The sequence below is a fragment of the Schistocerca piceifrons genome, chromosome 3 (genome assembly GCF_021461385.2).
Source record: "Schistocerca piceifrons isolate TAMUIC-IGC-003096 chromosome 3, iqSchPice1.1, whole genome shotgun sequence".
In the NCBI taxonomy this organism is placed as follows: Eukaryota; Metazoa; Arthropoda; class Insecta; order Orthoptera; family Acrididae; genus Schistocerca; species Schistocerca piceifrons.
Genome location: NC_060140.1, coordinates 731,572,663 through 731,587,932, shown reverse-complemented (window position 1 = coordinate 731,587,932; position 15,270 = coordinate 731,572,663). Strand labels below are relative to the sequence as shown.

Below are 15,270 nucleotides of genomic sequence, written 5' to 3'. Positions count from 1 at the left end.
TACATCAGTATCTCTGTCCATATCAAACCTACCAACCACCAGCAATACCTCCACGTCGACAACTGCCATCCATTCCATATCAAGAAGTCCCTTTTGTACAGTCTAGCTACCCCTGAGGGTCCCCCACCCTCAAAAATCCCACCATACGGCTACAGGGGATCATTCCCCTCATGACTCAGTACTACCCAGGACTGGAGCAACTGACTCACATTCTCCGCCTGGGTTTCGAATGTCTCTCATCGTACCGTGATATGAGATATGTCCAACACACTATCCTTCCCACCCCTCCCACAGTGGTATTTAACCGCCTACCGAATGTGCACAATATCCTAGTTCATCCCCACACAACCTTGCTCTCAGTCCTCTGTCTCATGGCTCATATCCCTGTAATAGTCCCAGATGCAAGACCTGTCTCATACATCCTCCCACCATCACCTACTCCAGTTTGGCCACAAGCATCACCTATCCCATCAAAAGCAGAGCTACTGGTAAAACAAGTCATGTGATCTACAAGCTAAGCTGCAACCACTGTGCTGCTTTCTATGTGGGCATAACAACCAGTAAGCTGTCTGTCCATGAATGGTCACCTACAAACTGTGGCCAAGAAACAGCTGGACCACCATGTTGGTGAGCATGCCATCCAACACGACATTCTTCATTTCAATGACTGCTTCACAGCCTGTGCCATCTTGGTCTTTGCCACCAACACCACCTTTTCTGAAATTGCAGGTGGGAACTGTCCCTGCAATATATCCTACATTCCAGTCACCCTCTTGGCCACAACCTTTGTTAATCATTGTCCTTACCCACCTAGCCCCTTCCCTGTTCCCATTCCAGCACTAAATAGCTCTCTATTCCACCAATGCACCCACAGTATTTTTACTTCTCTCATTTTCTGCTATCTCCTGCCCTCCTGTATAACCTCCCAACTGTACCTAGCTGCCCCACCCAGTCTCCACCTCATCCCTGTATGCTCCCATAAGCAGCATCTTGTCACCCCCCACCCCTACACCATTATCACTCCCCCTCCCTGCTCCAGCCTCCTCCTTAACCCCATCACCTGTTTGCTTCTCCCATCATGTGCTGCTGCTCACAGTCTGGCCTCAGCAGCCCGAGACTCTGGTCATATATATATATATATATATATATATGTGTGTGTGTGTGTGTGTGTGTGTGTGTGTGTGTGTGTGTGTGTGTTTGTTTCCAACGAAGGCCTTGTTGATCAAAAGCTCACTTTCTGACAGTCTTTTTGTTGTGCCTACCTGCAACTCAGCATCTCCACTATATGGCGAGTAGCTCCTATCCTTTCCATAATATTGTTACTGATCTAGTACAATGTCAGCTCTCTGCTCATAATTTAAATAACTCTAAGAATTTTAAAATTTTATACATATATGTTAACTAAATAACAATTAACATTTTTACTGGTTCAACAAAGTGAAATTAGTTACTTTAATTGTTTAATTCACTATCTAAGTAAAATCAAATTTGCCCAAATAGACAAGCATGTATGAACATCAGCTTCTGATTTGTAAATATTAACCTTTAATAGTTAATTACTGATTAATGGTAACAACCACTTAAGTTTACCTGGAGTAGTTGATTCTCTGGACAAAGAATAACCTCATGGAGGCCTAATAAATCAGCCCCACCCTCCAATCCATTCAGTAATTTGTCCAGAATGGGGTAGCATACCTGAAGCCATATAAGAAATACATACCTTTAAAAAAATTTACAAAAAATTAGAAAAAAATAACCTAAACGTTCAGAATATAATAAAAAAGTGTGACTCATTATTGACACAAGCTGCAACCATGACAAAGACATATGGACCACATGAGGTGGATATTTACAACAATTACCATACAATTTCACTGTGATGGAGCCACAAAATGCTGCGTATTTATCATCTGGTGCTGGAAAACTTTTAAAGAAACTCAGCAGTTCTTTTGCTTCTGCAAAACTATGGTACTGGATGACATGAAGGATCTCACTGGTTTTCGTTGTCAAAAAATCATAACATTACTTCATCAACTTTAGAAAGTTGGCAACTGTGAGAACAAAAAAATCTTGACAGCAAGGCAGTGGGAATCCAACGTTCAGTAACTTCCCACAGTTCTGCTCAATACATTTCTCACTAGATGACAAGCAGAATTTTACCTTAGGATCTAAATCCCTGTTCCCACTAAAAACGCTGACAGCTCATTACATGGATTGCACAGAGGAGGAAAACAAAATTTTTCAGGTACCTCTGTATGATGCAAATTTTCCACACAAGAACAATTCAAACACAAGCCACAAAAAAGGTTTACTTTTTGTATAAGCATTAACTTCAAACATATGATGGAACTGAGCAATATGGATAAATTTTGAGTAACTGGCTAACTTTTACCAGAAATAAGTTTTTACAGTTACTGCATCCAGTGACATTTCTTCAGTATCAGAATTATCTTCTCCCATCTCTTCCCAACTTCTTTGTTCCATTCACAGGAGCTTTAAAAAATAACAACAATAAAAAGAAATCTCCTCCCTATTTTCTTTTTCCATACACAGTAACTTAAAAAAGGGCCATAATAGTCTCCAAATGATACATACAGAAATGGAAGCAGTTCTTAACATCCAGTGCAACGATAAATTCTTTAAATTCTAGGAGCAGCCCTTCATACACTGTAGACATTTTTGGTCAAATACCTACCAAAATTTTCTGTACCATTTTAAATATAACATTTTTATAACACACTTTGATACACACACAAAAATACACTCTCTCTCTCTCTCTCTCTCACACACACACACACACACACACACACACAAATAAAACCTGAAATCGAGAATCCTGGCAATTTTAGTCTATTATTGATGTCAATACTGGCAAGAGATCAGTCCTGGGAATTCCATACCCGATCAAAATCTCTACAGTTATTCCTGAGACTGATCCAGACAGATGAAATGAAGCAAGCAGGTAACTTCAGTTTATGTATGTAGAAAGAGAAGATTCAGTAGAATATTTTTATTTACTTACTAGAATATGACTACAATTTACATTTTATGTTTGCATGTAGTAATATTTTTCTATCACACTTCTGACAGATGACAAATGCTATGTAAGTTCTAATAGCAAAAAAGATACTTTTTATGTAATACAATTACAGGATAACAGATTTGGATTTCTTTCCTTTACTTATACTGTGAAACCTTGCTTCTTGACAAATTTTGTTGTTCTACACCAATAAGACATTCCCTATAAATGAGACTGAGAGTATCAAAATACATAAGTGGTGATATCTTTTGACTGCATTGACTTAGAAGCTTAAATGTTGCAAACTGCCAAGGACCTGTTGACCTTCACATATGACAAATTTGAACTTGATACACCCACCCTTTCCTGGGAAAAAGGCTTCTTGACAGTCAGAGACAAGAGAGACAGATGGATGGACAATATAGTGATCCTATAAGGGTTCAGATTTTATCCTGAAAAATGAAAAAAAGGAAGACATTTAAAAGAGAAAATCAAATTAGAAACAAAATTAACTGATTTTTATCCAACATCTAAGAAACTTTGAAGGATCTGGTAGAACTGAACCAAATCAAAATCTTCCACAAACACAAAATAGGAAGATGTAGACTAAGACTCAAAAGCGTTTTCTGTTTGGTTAGTAATGGTACATCCACATACACACATTTCAAAAAAATGTCAGTAGAAAAAAGGAGGAAGTAAGAAAGTGGTATAGAACATAAATGGCATGGATCAAGGTACTATTAAGAACAAGTTAAGGGTGAATACCAATTACATGTTTGTGAGTGAATTCTTGGTTCCTACATTTGGGTAGACTGATGTTGAGAAGAAAGACCTCGATGACATGACTGATGAACAGTTACTCAGGTTCATATGGCTCCACCCATGTGAGTAGTCACACTTTAAAGCCTGTCCTATACTCACTGTTATTGCAATATACTCGAAACTCAGCACTAGCACTAGAGATATGCTGAGTAAAACCCATTTGGCTGTTAAGAGGGCAGTATGTGAAGCCGTCAATGAATATTGTAGCAGAATATTATCGAAAGATTTTCCACAAAACTTGAAGAAATTCTGTAGATGTGTTAATGCTGTTAGTGCACCAAAGTTGTCCAGACACCCACAAATGAGATAGAAAACTGAAACTGAGTGTAGCAAAGTAAAAGCAGAAATGCTTAACTCATTTTTCAAATGTTCTTTTACAATGAAAGATCCATGGGTAATCCCCTAATTTGATTCTTGTGCAATTGCAAAGCTGAGTGAAATAGATATTAGTGTCAGTGGTATTGCGATGCAGCTGAAATTGTTAAAACTTGACAAAGCTCCATGGCTTCATGAAATCCCTATCTATACCAAATTTGCAGCGGAGTTAGTCTGTGTTTTAACCATAATACATCAATGATCTCTCGAACAAAATAACTGCACACAGCAGTTGAAAGAAAGCACAAATCACATCCATTTAGGAGAAGCACAGCAGAAGTGATCACAAAACTGCCATGCACTATCATTGACATCCATCTCTTGTAAAATCTTAGAACATATTCTGAGTTCAAACATAATGAGGTGTCTAGTTCCATACATGAATGGAATGGGACAAAGATATATCTGGTGTGATGGAAACTGCCCTCTGCTATGCACTTCACAGTTGTCTGCAGAGAATGGATGTAGGTGTAGGTGTAGGTGTAGATGTAGATATAGACATATACATTTATTATCAAAAGTACCATCGTAAGTGGTACACATTCATTCACAGAAGTACTCTGCAAGCCACTACATGGTGCACGGTAGAGGCTACCTTGTACACTACCATTCATTCCCTTTCTTGTTTCACTCGCAAACAGAGTGATGAAGAAACAACTCTCTATATGTGTCGATTATGAGCCCTAATTTCTCTTATATTACCTTTTTGACCTTTACGCAAAATGTACATTGGCAGCAGTAGAATCATTCCGCAGTCAGCTTCAAATACCAGTTCTCAATAGTGTTCCACAAAAAAAAGTCACCTTCCCTCCAGGGATTCCGATTTGATTTCCCGAAGTATCTCCATAAAACTTGTGCATTGCTAGAACCTACCTTGCAGCCTCACTTTGTATAACCGACCAGTAACAAATCTAGCAGCCTGACTCTGGACTGCTTCAATGTCTTCCTTCAATTGACCTGGTAGGGATACCAAACATTTGTGCAATCCTCAAGAATGGATCGTACTAGCATTCTACTTGTGATCTCCTTTACAGATGAACCACACTCAGCACACTTCTAATTCTGTATTAAAACATTACGGGATGCTTTTCCATTCATCTGCATTAACTTACATTTTTCTACATTTATAGCTAGTTGCCATTCACTCACCAAATAGAAATTTTGTCCAAGTCATCTCTTATCCTCCTACAAGTCACTAAACAATGACACCTTCTCGAACACCATAACATCATCAGCAAATAGCTGCAGATTGCTGCTCATCCTGCCATCAGATCATTTTTGGAGATAGAGAATAATAGTGATCTTATTACAACTTCCCTGCGGAACTCCTGGAAACACCCTTGTCTCTGACTGATTAGAGACTAAACTGAGTATCTTTTGGTGAGCAGGACATAGCTTGTTGTCTCGGATTGATAGTCATTGACAAATGTAGAAGTAGCTTCAGATGTGCCCCAGGAATGTGCATTGGGACTCTCAGTTCATGCTAAGTGTTTATTAATGACTTTTCAGACAATATTAATAGGAACCTTAGATGCAGAGAATGTAATTATCTATAATGACATATCATTTGAAAAAAGCTGCACAAATATTCATTCTGATCTTGATAAGTTTTCAAAGTGGTACAAAGATTAGCAACTTGGATGAAATGTTCCAAATTTAAAATTGTTCAGAAAATAGTACAATGTATTATCTTCTGGTTACAATACCAATAAATCACAGTTGGAATTGGTTAACTCAGACAATATCTGAGTGTAACAATTTGTTGAGAAATGGAATGGAGTGATAACACAATGTCAGTGGCATGTAAGGCAGGCGACTGCAGTTCACTGATACAGTCCTAGGGAAATGCAATCTACCTACAAAGGAGATTGCATACAAATCACTTTTGGTACACATCTAGAATACTGCTCAAATGTGTGGGATCCATACCAAACAGGACTAATAGTGGATATTGAGTGGATACAAAGAACGATAGCACAATTGGCCACTGGTCTGTCAGCTCCATGGAAGAGTGTCATAAGATGATGAAAGAACTGAACTGGCAGATGCTTGAATACAGACCCAGCTATGCAGTGAAAGCCTAAGAAAATTTCTAGGACCAAATTCAAGAGATGAATGTAGGAATACTACAACCCCCCAGGCATCAATCCCAATGGATTGCAAAGACAAGGTGAGACTAATCACAATATGCACAGAGGTGTTTAAGCAATCATTTTTCCTGGGCTCCATACTTGAATGGAATGGGGAAAAGCTCTAATAACTGTAAAATGGGATGTACCCCCTGCCACGCACATCACAGTGTTTGAGAGTAGGGATATAGCTGTAAAAGTAATCATAATTTACACTTGACGGTCTGTCATGACAGTAAATTGTATGGTTACCCAACAACTAAAATTTTCATACAGAATCTTTGAAACTGCAGCAGCTCTACTGGAATGTCAGGCAAAAAAATTTCTGCAATGGAGCAGGTCATTAAAATTACTTATTATTATTAATAGTAGTAGCAGTGGTGGTGGTGGTGGTGGTAGTAGTAGTACACTCCTGGAAATGGAAAAAAGAACACATTGACACTGGTGTGTCAGACCCACCATACTTGCTCCGGACACTGCGAGAGGGCTGTACAAGCAATGATCACACGCACGGCACAGTGGACACACCAGGAACCGCGGTGTTGGCCGTCGAATGGCGCTAGCTGCGCAGCATTTGTGCACAGCCGCCGTCAGTGTCTGCCAGTTTGCCGTGGCATACGGAGCTCCATCGCAGTCTTTAACACTGGTAGCATGCCGCGACAGCGTGGACGTGAACGGTATGTGCAGTTGACGGACTTTGAGCGAGGGCGTATAGTGGGCATGCGGGAGGCCGGGTGGACGTACCGCCGAATTGCTCAACACGTGGGGCGTGAGGTCTCCACAGTACATCGATGTTGTCGCGAGTGGTCGGCGGAAGGTGCACGTGCCCGTCGACCTGGGACCGGACCGCAGCGACGCACGGATGCACGCCAAGACGGTAGGATCCTACGCAGCGCCGTAGGGGACCGCACCGCCACTTCCCAGCAAATTAGGGACACTGTTGCTCCTGGGGTATCGGTGAGGACCATTCGCAACCGTCTCCATGAAGCTGGGCTACGGTCCCGCACACCGTTAGGCCGTCTTCCGCCCATGCCCCAACATCGTGCAGCCCGCCTCCAGTGGTGTCGCGACAGGCATGAATGGAGGGACAAATGGAGACGTGTCGTCTTCAGCGACGAGAGTCGCTTCTGCCTTGGTGCCAATGATGGTCGTATGCGTGTTTGGCGCCGTGCAGGTGAGCGCCACAATCAGGACTGCATACGACCGAGGCACACAGGGCCAACACCCGGCATCATGGTGTGGGGAGCGATCTCCTACACTGGCCGTACACCACTGGTGATCGTCGAGGGGACACTGAATAGTGCACGGTACATCCAAACCGTCATCGAACCCATCGTTCTACCATTCCTAGACCGGCAAGGGAACTTGCTGTTCCAACAGGACAATGCACGTTCTCATGTATCCCGTGCCACCCAACGTGCTCTAGAAGGTGTAAGTCAACTACCCTGGCCAGCAAGATCTCCGGATCTGTCCCCCATTGAGCATGTTTGGGACTGGATGAAGCGTCGTCTCACGCGGTCTGCACGTCCAGCACGAACGCTGGTCCAACTGGGTCGCCAGGTGGAAATGGCATGGCAAGCCGTTCCACAGGACTACATCCAGCATCTCTACGATCGTCTCCATGGGAGAATAGCAGCGTGCATTGCTGCGAAAGGTGGATATACACTGTACTAGTGCCGACATTGTGCATGCTCTGTTGCCTGTGTCTATGTGCCTGTGGTTCTGTCAGTGTGATCATGTGATGTATCTGACCCCAGGAATGTGTCAATAAAGTTTCCCCATCCTGGGACAATGAATTCACGGTGTTCTTATTTCAATTTCCAGGAGTGTATTTTGTGAATCGAGTACAATAATAAAATTGTAATACACTATGCCTACAAAGTATCACTTTTTTGAAACCCTGTAATTGTCTCCCAATGTGATGCATAAGTTTGACATTTGGCTCAAAGCTGCCTACAGCCTTTCTCTGTAAAGGTGCAAAAGCATGGAGCCCTGTGGCATAACCTTCGGGCTTGTTAACACATCAAACAGCAAGGTGGTGACACATGCAGGAAACAGGCCACAGAACATAAGTGCATGTGAGATGTAAGGTGAGTTAATGATGTCACATTGGCACCAAATTTCACCATAATTCTACCCAATGACATCGTAGATGTGTCATACAACATACAGGTTGTCATACTCTCACCCATATCTCGCATCTTCTTATGATAACTCTGTGATGGAGGTCATAATCATGACACCCAGCATCAAAATCAAGCGGTTTCCTTATGGGTGATACAGGAAAAACATTCCTGGCACACTGCCACTCAGAACCAACACAAAAAGCCCGCAGGGGGTGGCATATAGAGCGTCAATGAAAACACCTCTTCCCTTGGGGCATTGATTTCCACACATTTTGCTGTCAAAAACGACAGCTCGCAGAGCGATAAGCAACATGACAATGTTCGACAACATTCGGTACTGCTGACACCTGCTGGATGATTCAACCTTACTCTAAGGACATTGTGGGGCTCCAACAACACTGAACATGACCTGACCCCTTTGGGGTGCAGTGCAACCACAATTTTTGCTTTTGTATACAGAGTGGAACAACCAGGTACCATTCAAAATCATTCAATGAAATTTGATTGTGATCCCAAGCAACAAAGTGTGATCACAGAGGGGTTCAACACAGACATGCTTTCATAAAACAAAACCACTGCAGCATTATGTACTTTTGATATAAATTTATTGAATTTTAGGCCTATTTTTGCTTGTCACTTACAACTATAATCTGTTTTAGGCATTATGAGTCCATGGAAGTTTAGTGATGTGAAACTGTGTCAAGGAAAAATGTGTAACAGCTTTAAAATATCTGTCATGAAATGATGGATGGTAGAAAACTGTATGTCCCAGCAGTTACAAAGTGAAGCCACCTCTTTAAAACAACTGATTGTTTACTTTTTGTCAATTTCTCCTTATATTTGTTGCTTACTACGATAATAAGGATTATTTTTGTGAAAAAAAATTAAAATTATATTCAAAAGTGAAACCACCTCCTTAAAATAGTTGACTGATTAGTTTTTGGCAATTTCTTCTCGTATTCATTGCTTCCTATAATGATAAAGGTCAATTTTGTGAAAAATTTAAATTTTTTATGCTGTTGTGTTGTGTTAGATTAATTCAAGCAATATATTGGGTATGGATAAGACAATGATTTAAAAAAAAAATAAGTTTATGATATTTTATCTTATTTGACCCTGGGCAGATCTACTCCTCTACAAACAGTACTTATTTACATTACTCTGATAAATTACTGGCATAAATAATTATTATCATAGCATTTTCTTTGCATTGTGGGAGTGGAATCCCACTGTTTCTCTTGTTTGTGTGTGAATGAATTAATCACTTAATTCACACTTTTAATGCAGTTTTCTACTAGTTATTAATTTAAAAGCAATTACTAACATCATTAAAAGGTCTACAAAAATAGTTCATTATAAACATAGAGGAATATATAAAGTCCAGTTAAATAGGTCTGTCACTTAACCAACGGCTACAGAAGTAGGAGTAGGAAGAAGAGTAGGAGGAGGATGACAAAGCGATTGTGCTTAACCAATGGATGCTGGCATGACAGTTGGTTTAGTCCAGGCCAAATATTTGCTACACTATTCTAGCATGGACGAAAAATCTGTAACTTGAACTGTGCTTCACACTTTCAATCAAATTTTCTTGGCATTAAAGGAAACTGTTAAAGATTCTTTTAGCTTCAAATAATGAAAATTAACAACTGTAAAGAATGTACAGAAATTAGGGTGGCATCCATTCACATATTAAAAGTAGCGCATAGGCAAATTCATTCTCTCTCTCTCTCTCTCTCTCTCTCTCTCTCTCTCTCTCTCTCTCTCATACGTACAGATAAGCTTATTGCCAAAGTTAGGTGGGTAGCAAAACTTCTCCGTGCAGAGAGGGGGGAGAGGCAAGCTTCTTGATATGATGTTCTTTACCTAGGGACACAATGGGAGGTATTTAGAACCCTACCTCTGTGAAAGGCTGTGAAATAAGACTACTTCTCAATAAAAATGTGATAAGCATCAAGCATACCCTCAGGTCCTTCTTCAGTCTTTCAATATTACGTGGTGACTTTATCTCCTCTGCGCCAACTGTAAAAATCATTGTACTATGCACCAGGGAAAGCAATTTCTGTAAGAGATCTTCAGTTGCACCATGTGCTGCTGCTATGAGGATGACACTGAAATAAAAATGCAGATACTCTTTCATTTTTCAGTGAGATAATGAAGTACTTAGATCAATATTTCTAAAATCTTACTCCATATTCACCAAAAATAGTATCATAAAGGAAATTACATTAATACACCATTTTAAAAAGTCATTTCATAAAATCACTTAACAGATGAAAGTCACTGAATATCTCAGGGTATCTGTCACATTATACCATTAATTCTGTGCACAGACCACCCCCTCTTCTACCAACAATGTACTGTGGCTGTGGGGCTCTGGAGGAATGGAGGAACGCATCCAAATGGAGAAATGACAGGTTGTCCCAGATTTTTAAGAAGGTAAAAGAGGGCAATGTACAGAACTATTGACCACTTATTCAAGTTTACTGTAGAATTATGGAACATGAAACTGGGGCTTTAACCCTGTTCATGAATTACATTTTGGAGACATGAACCAACACAGATTCTATAAACATCACTCTTGCGTAACTCAAGCTCACAGTCTTTGTTCATGTGACCACTAAGCCTCCAATACTTCATGCCATGTCATTCATTTTCCAGACAGCATTAAATACGGTTCCACACCTTTGGCTGGTAAATAAAATGCTTGCTTCTACGTCTACATCGATACTCCGCAAGCCACCATACAGTGTGTGGCGGACAGTACCCTGTACCACTACTTGTCATTTCCTTTCCTGTTCCACTCGCAAATAGTACAATGGAAAAACAGCTGTCTATATGCATCCATATGAGCCCCAATTTCTCAAATTTTATCTTCACAATGAATGTTGGTGGCAACAGAATTGTTTGGCAATCAGCTTCAAATGCCAGTTCTCTAAATTTTCTCAATAGTGTTTATTGAAAAGAACATAGTCTTCCCTCCAGGGATTCCCATTTTGAGTTGCAGAAGCATCTCCATAACACTTACATTTTGCTCCAACCTACTGCTAACGAATCTAGCAGCCCACCCATGAACAGCTTCAATGTCTTCCTTCAATCTAAACTGGTAAGGATCCCAAACACTTGTGCAGTACTAAAGAATAGGTCACACTAGTGTCCTATATGTGGTTTCCTTTACAGGCGAACCACTCTTTCCTAAAATTCTCTCAATAAACTGAAGTCGACCATTTGCCTTCGCTACCACAGTTTTCACATGCTTGTTCCCATTTCATATTGGTCTGCAACGTTACACCCAAATATATAAACAACTTGACTGTGTCAAGCAAGACACTAGTAACCGAACATTACAGGTTTGTTCTTTCTACTCATCCACATTAACTTACAGTTTCCTACATTTAAAGCTAGCTGCCATCAATCACACCAACTAGAAATTTTGTTTAAGTCATCTTACATCTTTCTACAGTCACTCAACTTCAGTATCTCACCATACACCACAGCAACATCAGCAAACAACCACAGATTGCTGCCCACTCTGTCCACCAAATCATTTCATCAGCGGTCCTATCACACTTCCCTGGGGCACTCCTGGCGATAATCTTATCTCTGATGAACACTTGCCATTGAGGACAACGTTCTGGGTTCTATTACTTAAGAAGTCTTTGAGCCACTCACATATCTGTGAACTTATTCCACATGCTTGTACCTTTGTTAACAGCCTGCAATGGAGCACCATGTCAAATGCTTTCTGCACATCTAGAAATATGGAATCTGCCGGTTCCCCTTCACCCATACTTCTAAGTATATCATGTGACAAAAGGGCAAGTTGAGCTTTGCACCAGTGATGCTTTCTGAAACCATGCTGATTTGTGGGTATAAGCTTCTCAGCCTCAAGAAAGTTTATTACATTTGAACTGAGAATACGATCAAGGATTCTGCAGCAAGTCAAAGTTTGGGACACTGGTCTGCAATTTTGCAGATCTGTTCTCTTACCCTTCTTATATACTGTAGTCACCTGTACTTTTTTTCCAGTTGCTTGAGACTCTGTGCCAGGTGAGAGATTCACAATAAATGCAAGCTACCTAAGGGCCAATGCCATAGAGTACCCTTTGTAAAATTGAACTGGGATTCCATACGGACTTCGAGATTTCTTTGCCTTCCAGCTGTTTCTGTACACCATAGCTGCTTATTACTATATCATCAATATGAGAGTCTGTCCAATGGTCCAATAATGATATGTTTGTACGATTCTCCTGTGTCAATGATTTCTTGAACATGAAATTTAAAACTTCAGCTTCCGTTTTGCTTATGTTTGTATGATTCTCCTTTGTGAATGATTTCTTGAATGGGAAATTTAAAATTTCAGGTTCCATTTTGCTATCTTCAACTGCCAGTCCAGACTGGTCAATAAGGGACTGAACTGATGCCTTAGACCCACTTAGTGTTTTTTACGTAGGACCAGAATTTTCTTGGGTTCTCTGTCAGATCTTTTGCTAAGGTGTGATGGTGGTCGTCATCGTATGGTTCACACATAGATCTTTTCACAGATACACGAATCTCTAAGAACCTTTGCTTGTCATCATTTGTGCATTCATTTTCAAACACCCCCTGCTTCCTCAGCATCTTCCAATTTTCATTATTAAACCATGGTGGGTATTTTACATCCTTTGTCCACTTACTAGAGGTCATTCCATGCCAAGTGGTCTAGAGGCTCCCACATGACCCTCATGGATTTTGATGAAATTTTGTATGAACATTCACACATGTTCTCAATGAACACTGGTAAAGTTTCAGTTTCAGAAATTCAATACTTTCGGAGATACAGTCACTTGTTTAAGACCATAGCACAGCTTTCTATAGTGCCTCCTTGAATTTTCAGCAACTTTGAGATGAGATATCTCTGTAAGTATTTGCATGAAAGAAACAAAACTTGGCCATCTTATACAACTTTTAGAGCTCTTTAAAGTAAAATATTAACAAAAGGATTTCTGAGCAATTTTCATATAGATAATTTGAAGCATAGTTGGGCGAAAAAATAGCTGTTTTAAAAAAAATGAGAACTTTAGTTTTTTATATCTCCAAAAGTAATTGTGGGATGTACATGAAACTTTGCACACCATAACCCACCAACAAAAGGTCTTAGAATATGAAATTTCATTCTCCTATTGCTTTCCATTATTTCACAAATCTAGGATGAAGTTGACGATTTTTCAAAAAGTGCTAAAAATGGGTATTTTTAGTCAAATTTTTCAAAAAAGTGTTTTCTCCAAACTCTTCTAAACTATGGTCATTAGAAAGAGCATATTCTAAACTATTTAGAAAAGTGGATTTGGTTTTGCAATGCAAGCATATAAGGCCCTAAAAAGTAGCATCTTCAAAGAGACGCACTGGAAGTTTGAACACATTTTTCTGGCTCTCAAATTATACCTGAAACCTTTTATTTTGCCTTATACATGTTTATTAATGTGTGGGATAAGTGAAATAAGAATTCCTGATGAATAGGACCTAGCTTAAGTCCGAATATCAAAAGAATAACAATAGAAACAATGTTATTTCTTAGTTATCACCTTCCCCCCCCCCCCCTTACTCTCTCTCTCTCAAACACACACACACAAAATTATTATCAAGAATGAATGTAAATCGAAAAATTTATTTGCATAATCATCTAATTATTAGTTGCCTGCTTAATGAACAACACTAATGGAAAAGAAGTGTATAAATGAGTTGCTATGTTCCATGGTGGCCTAACCACTGCTAGTTTCATTTCACCTGAGAAAACCAGCATTCCCATTGCCATAGGGGCCACGCCCGATAACGTAGCAACAACAGCCACGGGTGGGTTTCTTTACCACAGGATCCCAAGTCTGATAAGGGTTTCTTTACACAGGTTCCCAAGCCTGATAGTAAAATTATTTAAGTGCCCTATGTAAAATTAGAAGGCACTCTTGGGTTCCTTAGATTGTTTCCTCTAACCTATTTCAATTTTTGATATGTTACATTAATTTTCTGATGAATATCAAGAGGAGTGGTGTATTGCCGGCCAGATGAATTTACTGATGGAGCTGGAATTACTGCAATAATGTGGTGTTCCAGAACCCAGCACTTGTCACTTCTTGGTGGCCAATAAAATGAATTTGCTGGACCATATGGGTGCATAAAGTTTATTAATGCATCCCTTTGCTCTGTGGAGGTCTCACAGATATTCCCAATCCACCATATGTTTTCATCACCACATGTTTTCATAGATGCATGCAACATATTGTCCTGGTTGGAGAGCAGACATTAATATGCCTCCTTCATTAATGTGACCCATTTTAGCTAGAAAAGATGAACAATCATTTGAAACTCTGATGACCTGAATTGTTTCATCAATAGGTAAAAAGTGATGATTTTCTCTAGTGCCTGCTACAGTTTGTCCAAGTTTAAACCTCTCTTCTTGTGACACAATATTTTTTTCAGTTTCACCTTTATTGACAAAAACAAATTTAATTCCATTAATGTTTTCAGAGCAGAAGTGAAACAGATCTACGGGAGTAAGAATTTGTCCATTAAGTGGCCGTTGCAAGCTTGCTCTTGTTGCTAACCGCTTCATTGTACCTCCAATCCCATCACAAGGTGATTTCCCGTGACTAGTAGTAAAAAAATTCCATTCGGCTGTCATTTCAAAATCACTCTTATGATAGCACAAATTTAGGAAACTCTTGAAATTTTTATATTGAACCCTGGAGCCATCACTGAAATAATGAATGTGGGATATCTGTGCAAACCATCCTTTTATATATTTGATGAGCTCCTTGATAAAAAC

General features: G+C 39.8%; 1 protein-coding gene across 1 annotated transcript in view; it reads right to left on the bottom strand.

Annotated features, from left to right (window-relative positions):
• The window catches only part of LOC124789682 (protein fuzzy), a 120,255-nt gene that overhangs the window by 60,621 nt on the left and 44,364 nt on the right, over window positions 1-15,270 (bottom strand). Inside the window, exons 3-4 of the mRNA XM_047257117.1 lie at window positions 10,432-10,579; window positions 1,591-1,695 (exon numbers count right to left, since the gene is read on the bottom strand). Coding sequence (XP_047113073.1) covers window positions 1,591-1,695; window positions 10,432-10,579 — 253 coding nt within the window. The remainder of the gene's footprint in view (window positions 1-1,590; window positions 1,696-10,431; window positions 10,580-15,270) is intronic.